The 17616-nt window shown below is 38.4% G+C and overlaps 1 protein-coding gene across 1 annotated transcript in view; it reads left to right on the plus strand.

The window, feature by feature from the left end:
• Positions 1-1113: 1113 nt before the first annotated feature.
• The window catches only part of FGD3 (FYVE, RhoGEF and PH domain containing 3), a gene marked incomplete at its 5' end in the record, with an annotated part of 44871 nt that continues 28368 nt past the window's right edge, over positions 1114-17616 (plus strand). The window contains 6 exons of the mRNA XM_083353351.1: positions 1114-1123; positions 2292-2463; positions 4471-5056; positions 11718-11807; positions 14333-14469; positions 16187-16343. Coding sequence (XP_083209477.1) covers positions 1114-1123; positions 2292-2463; positions 4471-5056; positions 11718-11807; positions 14333-14469; positions 16187-16343 — 1152 coding nt within the window. The remainder of the gene's footprint in view (positions 1124-2291; positions 2464-4470; positions 5057-11717; positions 11808-14332; positions 14470-16186; positions 16344-17616) is intronic.

The following is a 17616-nucleotide window of genomic DNA, read 5'->3' on the forward strand; positions in this document are numbered from 1 at the left end:
CCAGAAAAATAGAATCTATTCCCCAAACAACATGGCTTCCCAAATTAAAATTAGTATACTCTCATGATTTCGGATTATTTCTTGGGATGGGGAAGTCAGCCATTGGATGAGAAATTCCTTAAAATATGTGTATTTCTGTTTTGATGCAAATGTGTTCCACAAAACCATATTTAGATCAAAACTTTCCAGAATTGTTTCAGTAAATGGCAAAAGCAAACAAAATTTAGCAAGAAAATAGGCTGCTAATACTTCTGCAATGTGCATTTAGGTAAGGAGACAGAGCAAGACTACACTGATTATATCTGTCACTGTTTCTCTAACTGTACTTTCATTCTTAGTTACTTTTTCCTGGTGGAACTGTTATGTACTGGGTTCATTAGTAATACTACGTGGGTTGCTGGAGCAGCTAACGGCTCTCCAGCAACCCAGACTACAAGTCTCCAACGCTATGATTGGCTATCCCTAGGTGGCAATGGTTGCTTCAAACCTAATGGCTGCCGCCTAGGGGCTAGACTATATATTGCGGCTAGTTGCAGCCATTTGCCAGTACAGTTTCTACACGAAATAAACTATGAGTTTCCCTGTACTCAGTTACCTCGTCTTCATTCCTGCGCCAAAGAACCCGCGACATAACAGAACTATGAGTCCCTATGAATATCTCTGTGTTCTGAGCAGACCACTAGGACACAAAAATACATAACGATGTGTAAACAGTGTATTTTAATGTTATCATTTGGGTTCCAATGAAACCTCTGTATCTGACTTAAAGATCAGTCCAGCTCAGCTTGGCCTTGGAACCCATCAGCTAAACACTTTGATTTTCAGTCCAAGCGACTTCTCTCATTAGTGAGGGACTTTGATGGGCTGAGGACTTGTTCAGTTTCTCCACATTGCTGGGAATTTAAACTGTTGATCCTAGTACCCGTTTGGTTCTCATGTTTAGGCTTCAACTCTAATTATCCAGTAAACTCTTCTTGCTTTTAGCCTTATTGAATTCCTAATAACCTGTTGGATTTCGAACTCTGACCTCAGAGAGACCCTGACAGTAATTTCTATTGACAGAGATTGCCATTTTCAACCACATGTATTGTAAAGACCTTGGTACTTTGGGCGATGACGAGAAGTATTTCTCATTCTAATATTCTGTCTACTTTCTCATTAGCTTTTGTTTCTATTATTTTGCTTTTTTAAAAAAAAATCTAATGTCTTTTCTTCTTGCCCCTTTTTTCTGTAAATAGCTTAAGTTCAAAAACAAGTCTGTTGTTTTCTAAATTTAAATTCTGAATCCCTGTATAGTTCACTTATGTTGCCCTTGTGAAGTGAAATATAATTTGACAAGATCACTTAAAAGCAGGGCATGATTTCTCTTATGTCTCACTTGCACAGCATATAGCATTCTAAAATTTTGAATGCTTAGCATTTTTTCCCACTGAGCAGGTCAAACCTGAATATACACAGGTATTGCAGAGGCAAATAATTGCCATTAATTCTCCTATGTCACTTTTTCTGTTTCTAGTTGAAGGTTCAGTTAAAGTTGCTTTCAGCTATATGGAACAATGAAAACACATGACCTTGTTGCTAGGGGTTACTGCTTGGAGGCTTTGAAAAAGCACTACTTGCTTGGAAGCAGGGTGAGAATTTCACATGGTTTGCTGTGTTTTGAAAAAGACCCACACAGTGGGACTGAAGTGCACATATGTGCTTCATTGTTCTATTCTCCCCCCTCAAGAACAAGCAGCAGTACATGGCAAGTGTTTTTGTCACAGTAATGTGTTCAAGACTGCAACAAAAGAGGAAGGATATTTAGCATATTGTACTATAAAGGGTTGGGGGAAGGGTAAAGGAGAAATGATGGGCTGTTCTTAATTTGCTTTTTGAGGTTCCAGAAGAATGAACATGAGAGGATAAAAAAAAAAATCTTTGAACGATTCCATGGCTTTAATATAATCATATTCAGAGTGTTGGGTCACCACTTCTTCAAATGTTCAGCCCTGCATTAACAAGCATTCTAGAAGTTTTGCTAATTGCAATGTCTTTGCACACTGTATATCCTGTTTAGCAACCAGGAAGTGGTCACACTTGTTCTGTCAGACTTGGAAGATACTAGCTTAACATGAACTCATACCATTTCACTTAAAACCAGTGTGCTTGTATTTGAAAATAACCTAATGTTACATGGTTTCAACTGTCGAAAAAGAACAGTCTTTCCAGTTTTTCTAGGAGCACTTGACTTTTGTTCTTTATTAGCTTGAAAGATGAAAAAGACTCTACTTTTGATTTTGGATTTTTAGTACCTCCAAAACCTGTTCATCTTCAGCCTGCTGGACAGGAGAAGATTCCTCCAGCACCATCTAGGCCTTTGCCAGCAGATCCAAAGTCTTCAAGAACTGAAGTGCCTGAAGGAGAAGCCACACATGCCTCAGCTGATATAAGCAGGCTTATTGAAAAATTTGAAGGGATAAGGTAAGAGGAGTTGGTTAATTTTCCTGTTGGAGTCTCTTCATTTAAATAATTTTGTAAAAATAAGCTACAATGGGGTAGCTGAGGCATACTGTCTCAAATACAGAAAATAGTAGTGATTTTATTGTAGTAGTGATAGTTATTATAATAGTTACTAAATTGGGCCATTTTAAGCCTGAAACCTCATAATTAATGGAGGCTTTTAAAAAACTGTGGAATACTTCTTTTCATATAAATAAAATGATTAGTTTTAAAATTGTTAATATATAATAGGTTGTAATATTGATGAGTGGCCAACCAAGAATCCATGATAATAAATATATTTCTATAGTTTGTTTCTGTTTGATCTTGTTTTAATGTAGTTTGCTTGAACTCCATGGTTAGGCAGGGCTTTTTTTTCCTATAAAGAACACTTATTTAAGAATTGACAGACTTGTCAGAAATCTGAGAAGTCACGAATATGTTTATATTATAAATGCCTAGGAAGCAGAGTTTTTTTTATGATAACGTTATCTGTAGATGCTGGGTTTTGTTTTGGAAGCTAAAAATACATAGTCTAATAGCTAATTCCACCGAATGCATTGACTTCCTCAATATAGTTCTCTTAAATCTATAAAAAGCCAAATTTGTGGCATTTATTTGTTCCTTATACAAACTGAAAAGTGTTTAAATATATTTTTATAAATATTTATGGCAGCTTATATGATTATCCATTCAGCTATTCTAAAAAGGTTATAGTGTTTCTTAGCTACATTAATTCAAGGCAAAGAATGGGCCCAGTGCTCTTCAACATCTTCATCAATGATTTAGATGAGGGGATAGATGGGGAACTCATCAAATTTGCAGACGACACCAAGCTGGCAGGAATAGCCAAGACTCCAGAAGACAGGCTTAAGATACAGGAGGATCTGGACAGACTGGAACACTGGGTGCTACCTAACAAAATGAAATTCAATGGTGAAAAAAGTAAGGTTCTACATTTAGGCAAGAAAAACCAAATGTACAGGTATAGTATAGGGGCTACCTTGCTCAATAATAGTAACTGTGAGAGGGATCTCAGAGTCCTAGTGGACAGTCATTTAAATATGAGCCAGCAGTGTGCTGCAGCTGCCAAAAAAGCCAACACAGTGCTAGGCTGCATTAACAGAGGGATACAATCAAGATCACATGAAGTATTAATACCACTTTACAATGCCTTGGTAAGGCCACACTTGGAATACTGCATCCAGTTTTGTTTACCACGATGTAAAAAAGATGTTGAGACTCTGGAAAGAGTACAGAGAAGAGCCACAAAGATGATTAGAGGTCTGGAGGCTAAAACATATAAGAACGGCTGCTGGAATTGGGTATGTGTAGTTTAATGAAGAGAAGGATGAGGGGTGACATGATAGCAGTGTTCCAATATCTCAGGGGCTGCCACAAAGAAGGGGGAGACAAGCTATTCTCCAAAGCACCTGAAAGCAGGACAAGAAGCAACAGATAGAAACTAGTCAAGGAGAGAAGCAACCTAGAACTAAGGAGAAACTTCCTCACAGTTTGAACAATTAACCAGTGGAACAACCTGCCTCCAGAAGCTGTGAATGCTCCAACACTGGAAGTTTTTAAGAAGAGCCTGGCCAGCCATTTGTCTGAAATGGTTTAAGGTTTCCTGCCTGAGCAGGGGGTTGGACTAGATGACCTCAAAGGTCCCTTCCAACTTTACTATTATGATTATGAATGAGGCTTAGAAAGACAACCAAATATATTTTGGTGCTGAAGTAGAAATTTCAGATTCTGTAGTTACATTGGTTTAACCAGCCCACTGAAAATTTGCTTCAGTAATAATTTAGTAATAGACCTCTTTTCCCAATCCAAAATTAGAGGTGGTCCTGGAAACTTAAATCTCTGGTAGCAGAATCTGTGATAGAGTAAAGATTACCTCAATTATTACTTCTTCACAGTCAATGAGTTCATATTGAGGTCCTAAAATCTGTCGTGTCCATGACCTTGAAATTTTGTTTTTATTTTCAGGCAACCCACACATGTTGGTCAAAGAAATCAGATTAATTTAGTTTTTAAGATGGAACAAGAACCAGATCCTTCTAAACAGCATTGCCCAATCGTCTATGATTTGGTGGCTTCCAGCACTTCAACAAATGAAAATGAAGAGATGGATGAGAGTGGGCCTAACATCTTGTGTAGTCCTGGAGTGTCTAATACAGACCTAATGAAAATCAAAGAACTAAACATAGATGACACCACAAACACTGAGGATTGTACTAATGCCTCCCTCAGCAAAGCATGTGTGGCAATGCACAGCCATAAGGACACATCTGTTGAGATGAACAGCAATGGCAAAATCCCTAACAGGGATAGTGGAATAGACAGCCCTTCTTGTAATGTAGGAGAGAATTTTCCAAATGAGGAAGCTACAGAACAGAAAAAAACAACAGGAACTGGGGTTCTAGCTGAAATGGATAAAAAACCTGTCCTGTTTTCTGCCGGGGAACAGAAGAGAGACTCTGCTCAGGATGAAGATAGTGATATTGACGAAGGAAGTAGTGAAGAGCCAGAAATAGCAGAAGTCTCTAAGCTGGACTGTATAGATGTTAACAAGGTATATTTTTTAACTTTTGCATTGCTGTTACAATACTATGCTGTGTGGGACTTTTACTTTTAGCACATTCTAGTATGCATAAAGTTGCATTATACTGTCATACACAGTGTATGGACTTAGCCCAGTACTTCTTACTACTTGGCTACTTGTAGAGTTTGTCTTTTTTATGCAAAACATAGTTCTTGATACCACATTATTAACTTTCTTTACTAATTCCAGCTGGTATTTTTTGCACATTCTCTGTATAAGTGGTTTTTAGAAATAAAATAAGTATCATTGACAGCACATGTAAGCAAACATACATAAAAGTAGACTATTAATCAAATGCATTCTTGTGTAAAAATAATACATTTTAAAATTTAAGGAAAAGAAAGACTTTAACAAATTATTTGCTGGATGCTTTCTTTTGCTTTCTCTGCTATCTAATCTTTCTTTTATAACTTAATGATGGTGGATCAATTTCCTTTTTATTTATTTTTTTCAAATAGTTCTAAATTCCTTTTCGGTATTTGTTTCCTGACTGGTGTTTTAGGTCTTTTAAAGTTCCCCCAAAGGGTAAGAACTAAGATGTTCAGAAACTGGCTACAAAGAGAGCTTGTAGCAACCATTAGAACATCCAAATATCTAATAGAAAGGGCAAAGTCAGATGAATGAAAATTGTACCTGACTTAAATATTTACAAAATAGTCCAGAAAAATGGCTGCATTTACTATCATTTTAGCATGAGTATTAATTTGGCCTTAAAGACATAACATATTTTTCCATCAAAAAGACAGTATTATAACTAATTCATGAGCATTAGTTTATGGAGTAGGTGTTTCTGTATTCATATACACCATCTTTTATACCAATCAGCTTATGAATATGACTCAGAAGGCCTATAAACATTGTTTTTGATGTTATGGCAACCAAGGTAGTGTATGTAATATCTAGTGCAATCAAGGCAAAAATTGGAAACTATTCTAAACATTACAGGCTCAGAATGTGTGTTCTTGTTTTGAAGCTCTAATACATGGATAGAATAATTTATAATACAAAGAAAGTTATGGTGGCAAATCCTTAATTTGCAGTTATAACATCAGTCATGTCTTTTTAGTAATAGCTTGTATTACATTATCTGAATTATTCTTAAGGTAATACTATCCTTAGCATCAGAATTGTTTATTGTTGTTATTTAACTATACTCACCTAAATATATGTGGCAATGCACATAAAATGTTGACTGATTTTATTTCAATTTACATGGCTACCCATTTCAAATCCATGATTCTGGGTAGCTAACAATAATTTAAAACACCAAACAATATTTATTTATTTGTTTGTTTGTTTGTTTATTTGTTTGTTTATTTATTTATTTATTTATTTATTTATTTATTTATTTATTTATTTATTTATTTATTTAATATACCGCCCTTGTCCCGTAGGACTCAGGGCGGTTCACAAGGCTCTTAAAAAACAGATACAACAATTACAAAAATTAAAATCGATTAAAAAGAATTATATAAACCTTGCTATAAAACCCCAGTTAAAAAACAGTTAAAATCCCAATTAATATGCTCAGACCAGGCCAGAGAGCTCAAAGAGCCAGGTCTTCAGGTCCCAGCAGAATGAGAGAAGGTCAGGGGCAGTCCTAAACTCTACAGGCAGCTGATTCCAAAGGGCAGGCGCACCCACAGAGAAGGCCCTCCCCCTGGGTATTGTCCGCCGGCAATCTTTTACCGGCGGTACCCTGAGAAGACCCTCCCTGTGGGAGCGCACAGGATGAAGGGAGCTTGATGCCGGCAGCAGGTGTTCCCTCAGATAGCCCGGACCCAAGCCATTTAGGGCTTTATAGGTCATCACCAGCACCTTGAATCTCACCCGAAGGGCAACCGGAAGCCAATGCAGTTCACGGAGCAGAGGTGTTACATGGGAGTATCGGGAAACCCCCATCACAACCCGCGCGGCTGCATTCTGCACCAGCTGAAGCCTCCGGGTGCTCCCCAAGGGCAGCCCCATGTAGAGAGCATTGCAGTAGTCCAATCGGGAGGTCACGAGCGCATGAGTGACTGTGCGGAGGGCATCTCGGTCCAGGTAGGGCCGCAACTGGCGCACCAGGCAAACCTGGGCAAAGGCCCCCCTGGTCACGGCTCCTATATGGTCTTCAAAACTGAGCCGTGAGTCCAGGAGGACGCCCAAGTTGCGAGCCCTATCGACGGGGGGGTAACACCTTACCCCCCATCATTAAAGGTGGAATAGACTGGTTAGTCCGAGATGCCGGTATGCACAGCCACTCAGTCTTCGCAGGATTGAGACAAAGCCTGTTTCTCCCCATCCAGACCTGGACCACCTCCAGGCAATGGGACATCACGGCGAGGGCATCACTGGGTTGGTTCGGGGTAGAAAGAAAAAGTTGAGTATCATCAGTGTACTGATGATACCCCACCCCGAAACCACGAATGATCTCGCCCAGCGGCTTCATATAGATGTTGAACAGTAGGGGAGAGAGAACCGACCCCTGAGGGACTCCACAAACAAGAGGCCTCAGGGCGGACCTCTGCCCTCCCGTCAACACCGATTGCGAACGTCCCAGGAGATAGGAGAACCACTGCAAAACAGTGCCTCCCACTCCCAACCCCCTGAGACGCCACAATAGGATACCATGGTCGATGGTATCAAAGGCCGCTGAGAGATCTAATAGAACTAGGACAGAGGAGCAACCCCTGTCCCGAGCCCGCCAGAGATCATTCACCAGTGCGACCAATGCCTTCTCCGTGCTGTACCCAGGCCTGAAACCCGATTGGTACGGGTCCAGATAATCAGTTTCCTCCAGGAACAGAGGAAGCTGATGCGCCACCACACTCTCCACAACCTTCGCCAAAAAGCGAAGGTTGGAGACAGGACAATAGTTGTTTAAAATCGCTGGGTCCAGGGCAGGCCTCTTGAGAAGGGGCCTTACCAGCGCCTCCTTCAAAGCGGCAGGGAAGACACCCTCACTCAAAGAGGCATATATTACTGCCTGGAACCAGCTTCGTGTCTCCTCCCGAGCCGCATAAATCAGCCAAGAGGGACACGGGTCCAATAAACAGGTGATGGAACTCAGCCTCCCCATAATCCTGTCCACATCATCAGGGGAAACAGGATCGAACTCAGTCCAGATAACATGCTCAAGACCGTCCGATTCCTCCACATCCGACTCTGCCCAATAAAAGATAACAGCACACATATAAGGACCCAGATTGTTGGGGGCAATTAAGCTGACTTTGTAATAATGCCGCTTGGGGGGCCCCCAAAAGCCCTAATAAGCAGACATATACATAGAATGAAGGCTACTGCTAAGCTTGTAAGCTGCCCTGAGTCTTCGGAGAAGGGCGGGATATAAATGGAATTAAAATAAAAATAAAATAAATAAAAAATAATGTGTAGGTAAAAGCCAACACAGGTCAGCACAGCCATTGTACAGGGTTAGGCACACACCTTTATCTTAAAGGCTTTAAGACCTTGCGGAACTCCAATAGAGTCAGGACCAATCTAGGGCAGGTTTTCAACCTCAGCAACATTAAGATACGTGGAGTTCAACTCCCAGAATTCCCCCAGCTGATACACCCTAATAGGTGAGACCCAGAGTATATCCTTTTTACTGGGTCTAATGGAAAAGGTAGACATAATCAGGGAGTGATAGGTCCTCAACTATCCCAGTTCCATTCATAAAGCATTGATTACTTCTTCTCACAGCCGTATAACAGCTCATATTATTCATAATCTTCTGAAGGAAAATATTTTAGTGTTGCAATGGTAGGAATAGGGAAAAATATAACTCTTACCTCTATTACCTTTATAGAAAAATTAAAACATTTTCTCCAAGTTTGTTTGTTTGGTTTTTTAAAAAACTCATTTGTTTCCTTTACTTGTCTATCAAGATTCTCAGTCATCCAGGTCATGGTTGTCCCAAAAGTGCTTTTTCAAGAGGCAACTGGACTTTCTTTGTTCTTCCTTGAAGACGTTTCACTTCTCCTCCATGAAACTTCTTCAATTCTGAAGCTTCTTCACTCAGAACTGAAGAAATATCTTGGATGAGAAGCGAAACATCTTCAAGGAAGAACAAAGGAAGTCCAGTTGCCTCTTGAAAAAGCACCTTTGGGACTTCACCTTTATTATTTTCTGCTTAGAATCCACCTGATCCTAAAGCTTTCATAGAGAATCTATACAAATATATCTGATTTGCTAACTACTAGTTTTATATACAGTAGGTGGAATGTCCAGATTATTCATTTTTTTGTCAAGTAATTTTTGGCACTGGTCCAAAATTAAAAAGATTCTGCTCTTGCTGCTATTTGACAACAGGGTTGGATGATCTCTATTCTTCTTGTTTCAGCTAGAAACTGATTTGATGCTAGAATAGGAATGGGCAAATTAGTCTGTCTCCAGTTCATGTCACTTTTGCAGTTCTATAATTGATTGATTGAATATGTGCCATCAAGTCATTGTCTCAAGTGAACAAGAGGAAGGGGGCAGCTCCAGTTTGCCTTTGTTCCTTTGTCTTCCATCACAGGAGATGACACCTCTCTCTCCCCAGTCTACCTCTCTCCAGATAAAAGACGCATCCTAACCTGGAGAAAGGTTGGAACATTCAGAAGTAAATAGCTATCAAAAGAAACACAGAGTTTGATATAAGTTAGGAATTTTTAGAATTGATGTAATGGACTGATCTAATCTGTTTCTTTGTATGCTCAGCCCTATTTCATTCTAACTTTGTGTGTGTGTTTCTTTTATTGAAAAGTTTTACAATACATTTTTTTAACAAAACAAAACCCCTCCCAACCCCCTCCCCTCTCCCCAACCCTCCCCAACACCTCCCTCCCTTCCCCCTACCCCCTCCCCGACTTCCCAGAGCTAAATACAGGGTATAAAAATACAAACAATCATAATCTACCTTATGCAAACAACAATAAACTATTAAATCTATCGCACTTTAACTCTTATAAAATAACTACAAGCAATGTAAATATCACATCAATACTTATTCAAATGCTAGGTGAAACTTTTAGTCCCATATTTATTTGTGTGTGTGTGTTTCTTGATATATATTCATGCCTGGAGTTGTGACTAAAAACCTGCAGGATTCGTGAGACCTTCCTTTTTCTTTTTGCCTATTATTTTCAATTTTCAGTTAGTCCTTATCTTAATCATCTAATCTACATAATAAACAACTGAATCTTCTGGTACCAGCAGGCTTATTCTGACAGGGAATGTAGCCTATTATGATTCCAGATCACTCTGTCACTTAGAGAAGTCAAGAGCAGAGGAGAGTTCCCACTTTCCTCTTCCTGCAAACTGGTGCAAAGAGGATTTTTTTTTGCTAATGAGTGGAAAGTGTCAACAACTGAAAAGACTTTCCAAGGATTCTGAGAGAAGGGTAGGGACCACTACTTGAGGGAGCCAAAGTAGCCAACTACCACATATATGTGTTTCCACTACCGAACAAATGTGTATTAACTCACACCTTGCTGATTTAAATCGCCTCTCATTGATTTTGTTTAATGAGAGTACAGTTGTGTAGTTCTTACAACTATTTTAACATTAGTACTGAAGTAAAGCGGTGGCTCAGTGGGTTAGGATGCTGAGCTTGTCGATCAGAAGGTCGGCAGTTTGGCGGGTCAAATCCCGAGTGCCGCATAACAGAGTGAGCGCCTGTTACTCGTCCCAGCTTCTGCCAACCTAGCAGTTCGAAAGCACGTAAAAATGCAAGTAGAAAATAGGGACCACTACGGTGGGAAGGTAACAGCATTCCATGCGCCTTTGGCGTCTAGTCATGCCGGCCACATGACCATGGAGACGTCCTCGGACAAACGCTGGCTCTTTGGCTTTGAAACGAAGATGAGCACCAGCCCCTAGAGTCAGAAACAACTAGCACACGTGCGGGGGAACCTTAACTTTTACCTTAAAGCTAAAATAACTTGGAGTTCAGATATTTTCTCAGTGCATTTTATGAAAGTGGAGATAAGCTGGTCTTTTCAAGAGATTTGGGAGAATAGTAATCATTAATATTTTCATCCTATCACTACTCTGTAACATATTGCTACTATGCATTTATTTCAGTCTGGGGCAACAATGGAGCGATCTTGTTTTACTTCGGTGAAAGGGGATTGATTCCTTCATTCCTTCCTTCCTTCCTTCCTTCCTTCCTTCCTTCCTTCCTTCCTTCCTTCCTTCCTTCCTTCCTTCCTTCCTTCCTTCCTTCCTTCCTTGAAAGATCAGGAGCACTTCTTAAATCTCTTGTGATGAAACATGGATTGCCTTTGTTAATCAGTCATGCCAGTGGAACTACATTTGATTCAGGGAGGGAAATTCCATACTGAAATAAGTAACAAATTGGAGGAGTTTATATAATTCGCTAACCTTGAAGATAATAAATAACTTACATTATTTATTTGTTATAGGGATTTTTGCTGTGCTAATTTGATTTTGGAATAACAGTGAAATGTGCTTCTTTAATAATCATATGCATTATTATTGCATTTAATTATATACCAATTGTATACTTAATCAATGCAAGAGAAAATAAGTTTTGTCACAGGGGAATACTTCAACAATTGGAAGAAACAGTACAAAGAGATTCTTGATTTCTCTTGTAATTGAATATGTATTTAAAATGGATTTTGCATTTTTCATATTGTTACAGTATTCAGAGCCACAAAAGCTGTTTAATATTGCAAATGAACTTCTGCATACAGAAGAAGCTTATGTTAACAGACTTTATCTTCTTGATCAGGTAAATTTATTTCAACCAAATTTAACCAGCTTTTTCCTATTCTAGTTAAGACTAAACACCTCTGACTGGTAACCTACTGTTGTATGCATGGATCACATCCTAAAGGCACCTTGCTTTCTGGCGGCCTGTCTGTTGCTGTGTGCAATACCCATTTTAGATATGTGCACCTTAATTTCCAAATGGTTTCTTGTCCCCAGGTAGACTGCAGCAATCCATAAGAATGGAATGAATGAGATTATATAAACTGAACCACCTAAATGTGTTTTTTCCTGCTTCTGTATGGTTTAACGTTTCAGCTTCAGCACAACTGGTTCTAGAATCACAATCACTTGGCCCATTCTGATGAAATGTTATGCTCTCTAAACTTTTTGAGAGGATGCCTTATCAACCAGAGTATTCTCCATCTAATTTTCCTTATTATCTTACTGTACTGCCCTTTTACTATATAATATTTACAATACCATAATCATCCATCCATCTATCCACCTACCTACCTACCTAAACATCTCCACATGGAAGATAATTTTTCAATTATACAGTCATGGCCGAAATTGTTGGCACCCCAGAAATTTTTCCAGAAAATCAAGTATTTCTCACAGAAAAGTATTGCAGGAACACATGTTTTGCTATACACAGGTTTATTCCCTTTGTGTGTACTGGAACACAACAAAAAAGGGAGGGGAAAAAGCAAATTGGACATAATGTCAAACAAAACTCCAAAAATGGGCCGGACAAAATTATTGGCACCCTTTCAAAATTGTGGGTAAACAAGATTGTTTCAAGCATGTGATGCTCCTTTAAGCTCACCTGGGGCAAGTAACAGGTGTGGGCAATATAAAAATCACACCTGAAAGCAGATAAAAAGGAGAGAAGTTCACTTAGTCTTTGCATTGTGTGTCTGTGTGTGCCACACTAAGCATGGACAACAGAAAGAGGAGAAGAGAACTGTCTGAGGACTTGAGAACCAAAATTGTGGACAAATATCACCAATCTCAAGGTTACATGTCCAACTCCAGAGATCTAGATTTGCCTTTGTCCACAGTGCGCAACATTATCAAGGAGTTTGCAACCCATGGCACTGTAGCGAATCTCCCTGGTCGTGGACGGAAGAGAAAAATTGATGAAAGGTTGCAACGCAGGATAGTCCGGATGGTGGATAAGCAGCCCCAAACAAGTTCCAAAGGAATGCAAGCTGTCCTGCAGGCTCAGGGAGCATCAGTGTCAGCGCAAACTATCCGTCGACATTTAAATGAAATGAAACGCTATGGCAGGAGACCCAGGAGGACCCCACTGCTGACACAGAGATATAAAAAGCAAGATTACAGTTTGCCAAAGTCTACTTGAGTAAGCCAAAATCCTTCTGGGAAAACGTCTTGTGGACAGATGAGACCAAGATAGAGCTTTTTGGTAAAGCACATCATTCTACTATTTACCGAAAATGAAATGAGGCCTACAAAGAAAAGAACACAGTACCTACAGTGAAATGTGGTGGAGGTTCAATGATGTTTTAGGGTTGTTTTGCTGCCTCTGGCACTTGGTGCCTTGAATGTGTGCAAGGCATCATGAAATCTGAGGATTACCAAAGGATTTTGGGTCGCACTGTAGAGCCCAGTGTCAGAAAGCTGGGTTTGCGTCCAAGATCTTGGGTCTTCCAGCAGGACAATGATCCCAAACATACGTCAAAAAGCACCCAGAAATGGATGGCAAGAAAGCGCTGGAGAGTTCTGAAGTGGCCAGCAATGTGTCCAGATCTGAATCCCATTGAACACCTGTGGAGAGATCTTAAAATTGCTGTTGGGAAAAGGTGCCCTTCCAATAAGAGAGACCTGGAGCAGTTTGCAAAGGAAGAGTGGTCCAAAATTTCGGGTGAGAGGTGTAAGAAGCTTATTGATGGTTATAGGAAGTGACTGATTTCAGTTATTTTTTCCAAAGGGTGTGCAACCAAATATTAAGTTAAGGGTGCCAATAATTTTGTCTGGCCCATTTTTGGAGTTTTGTTTGACATTATGTCCAATTTGCTTTTTTTCCTCCCTTTTTTTGTTGTGTTCCAATACACACAAAGGGAATAAACCTGTGTATAGCAAAACATGTGTTCCTGCAATACTTTTCTGGGAGAAATACTTGATTTTCTGGAAAAATTTCTGGGGTGCCAACAATTTCGGCCATGACTGTATGTATTTATATACAGTATATATATATATGATATAATATACAGTAATATAGCAAACATTCATTTAGAAATATCCGTAAATTGTATTTGATTCAGCTTTATAGTTTGAGTCTTCATTTTTGTTAAACAAAGCTAAAAAGAAAAAAAATATTAATCACCTTATATGCTGAGTGACCTTGAAGGTGGGATACAGCTGCTAAAAAGGAACTGTCTTAACAAATTCAACATCTCTTGAATATATAATGGAAAGATTCCTTAAAAAAAGAATATTCTTTCAAAATCCAGCTACATTGGTATAAGTTATATACTATTTGGAAGTGATTTTGTGGGGAATTTGTGCTCTTTTTTTGTGCAGGTTTTTTGCACTAAATTGTATGAGTCGGGAATTCCACCTGATGTGGTAACAGGAATATTTTCAAATATTTCTTCCATTTATCGCTTCCACGAACAGTTTCTCCTTCCTGAACTGAAAACAAGGATTACAGATGAGTGGTGGGTAAATGAAAAATTACAAGGAAATATTTCCATATTAAGATCTTCCTCATAAGTAAAAATGTTTCTGTAATATACTATACTTTTAATAGATTAGTAGAATATATTTACATACACATATATACTTTACAGATAGGAACTCAACAAATTCTATATCTCTATATTGATACTAGCAAAGTAAAGGAAGACCAAAATATTCTCATAAGACTATTCAATAGTCTTCCACCATTTTCCTAACCTTAAGAGTTGCAAGTCAGAACTAGTGCAAAAACATTGACCTTTGCCACTGTGCTCAGGGTTAGTAACTGTTACGTATTTGTATCCTCACTGGGTTAATTAAGCTTGCAGCAGTGAAGCCTACCTTTACAAATTCTAGCACAATCAGAGCACAGGCCAGGATGTAGAACTGGGTCCATAAAGAGGCAGTTGGGTGGAATCTAAGGTAATGATCAGTAAGAAGAATTTATTTATTTAGTTTAGTGATGTGTAATCAGATTGAAAAAATTAAACTGGTTTATGCCACATTTTGTTTTTTAAAAATACTATAAATTGAATTGGCCAGTTTGACATTATCTAAATGCATACTGAAAGGTGTATAATTCAGTAACCTCAAGGCTTATCTCCAAAGGCTCTTAATACAATATAGTTGGCATGGGATAAGAGAAATGGTCCTCTGAAGGAACTGTTATCTGGTTAAAGACAAGAGAAAGAAATGGATTTAAATTATTTTCACAATGAGGAAATAGAAACAGTGGATATCCATTAATATTTTGAAGTGTTATTTAAGTAGGTAATAAAGGATGTAACTAATGGCTATAAAGGGACGCGGTGGCTCAGTGGGTTAGGACGCTGAGCTTGTCGATCAGAAGGTCGGCAGTTTGGCGGGTCGAATCCCGAGTGCCGCGTAACAGAGTGAGCGCCTGTTACTCGTCCCAGCTTCTGCCAACCTAGCAGTTCGAAAGCATGTAAAAATGCAAGTAGAAAAATAGGGACCACTATGGTGGGAAGGTAACAGCGTTCTGTGCGCCTTTGGCGTCTAGTCATGCCAGCCACTTGACCACGGAGACGTCCTCAGACAAGCGCTGGCTCTTCGGCTTTAAAACGGAGATGAGCACCGGACCCTAGAGTCGGAAATGACAAGCACACATGTGTGGGGGAACCTTTACCTTTTTTAATGGCTATAAATGAACTTTAACATCATCTTAAAATGATGTAAAATGCCCAGAATTTTGATTTATTGGGCTGATGCATAAATAAATAATTTTTGCTGGTGACATCAGGATTTTCAGAAAGGTCAAAGTCCTTGAGTCCCAGAAATCTGTAATTGCACCACTATTTAATAATAATGGACTCTCTAACTAATTTTTGGTTATGATACTCAAAATACATTTTTACCAAACTTTCAGTATTGAATTTAATTTCATATATTACAGAAACAAGTAAAATTAACTTTATGCAAATACAGGTAAACAGATATACTGTAAACTATCCTTGTCAGAAATAGATACAAACATTTGGTGATTTTCATTTTTTTTAATCTTTTGCCTCCTTCAAAATTTGTTCAGGATATTGGTGTATAGTGATGGGGAATGGAGTATTTCTGGTTCCCACCATTTGCAGACAATAAATATGAATCAAATCCAGGATATGCCTATAATTATTGACTATTCCAAGTTTATATATATGCACTTCTTTAAATGTGTGTATCTGTTTCTAGGGATATAAACCCAAGATTAGGAGACATCCTTCAAAAGCTTGCTCCCTTTCTGAAGATGTATGGAGAATATGTAAAGAATTTTGACAGAGCAATGGATATGGTAAACACATGGATGCAGAGATCATCTCCTTTTAAGGATGTCATTCAAAACATACAGGTATGGTTTTTCAAGTTGCCATTTGGAATGTAAATGTGTATGTATTTGCTCATTTTCTTTGTTAAATGCCAATATATTTTCATTCTGTATTTAGCCCTACCTACAGAATATAAAACAGAATAATAACATAAAACCATAGAATTAAAACGGATCTAAAGTAAAGAGAGAAGATTTAAAACATTCATTCTCAAAGAAAAATTAAAAACCCATTGGAACAAAAAGATTTCTTTAGTCTAAAACTAATTGGGCATGAGATTGATCTGAAATTGGGGCTGAATTCTGCAACTGTGGGGCCTCAAGTGACCTGGCCTTGTGCTACCTTTACACCAGTCAGACATCAGAAGATGATATAGCCCAATTGCTTATGCTTATGTGAAAGTGTATAACAGATGAAGTAAAACCAGTGAATAAATAATTTTCCAGTCTATTTGAAGTCATGGCATTAGATATTTGTGAAGGACCCAGATTGTTGGGGGCAATGAGCTGACTTTGTGATAATGCCGCTTGGGGGGCCCCGAAGGCCCTAATAAGCAGGCATATACATAGAATGAAGGCTACTGCTAAGCTTGTAAGCCACCCTGAGTCTTCGGAGAAGGGCGGGATATAAATGGAATTAAAATAAAAAAAATAAATAAATAAATAAGCAAAAACTTAGAGAAGGTTTGTTCTTGGATATTTGCAGCTGATATACATAGCTGAAGACATTTTGTACTGATGGCCCTATTTTTTCATAACTTAAAAAAGCATCCTCGACTTGCTATGCAAATATTAAAACAAAGAGGTGACAGGTTTAGTGTTGCTTTTTTTCTTACTATGCTTATAACATTTTCCAGTGTCTGCTGTCATCTCATATACCACAAATTTATCAAGATAAACTTATTGTATATTTCTGGATAAGCATACCAATTACCTTAATTAATAACTTTCATCTTAATTTGTTTTATAAATTTGTAAAGGTTGCGTGTGAGAGAAAGGTAAATATAATACTAAACATTATTTCAATAAAAAAATATGAACAGGGTAGAAAAGGGAAAAAAGAACTTTTGTAATTTATGATGTTTAGACTGAAATTAAACTATTAATCGGGGTCTTCTCTCTATCTGACATACATTCTACTTTTCCCCTTTATTTCTGGTTATTTGCCATATGAAAATAGTTTTGTATGTTTGCCACCATCTTCATATGAATAATATTGCAATCCACTGACCCTTTGTATGATTTTTATGGAATGAAATAGAAAAATAATAGTTTCTCCCCATTCTGTATGAACTAA

The sequence above is a fragment of the Vipera ursinii genome, assembly GCF_947247035.1.
Source record: "Vipera ursinii genome assembly, chromosome: 2".
Classification (NCBI taxonomy): Eukaryota; Metazoa; Chordata; class Lepidosauria; order Squamata; family Viperidae; genus Vipera; species Vipera ursinii.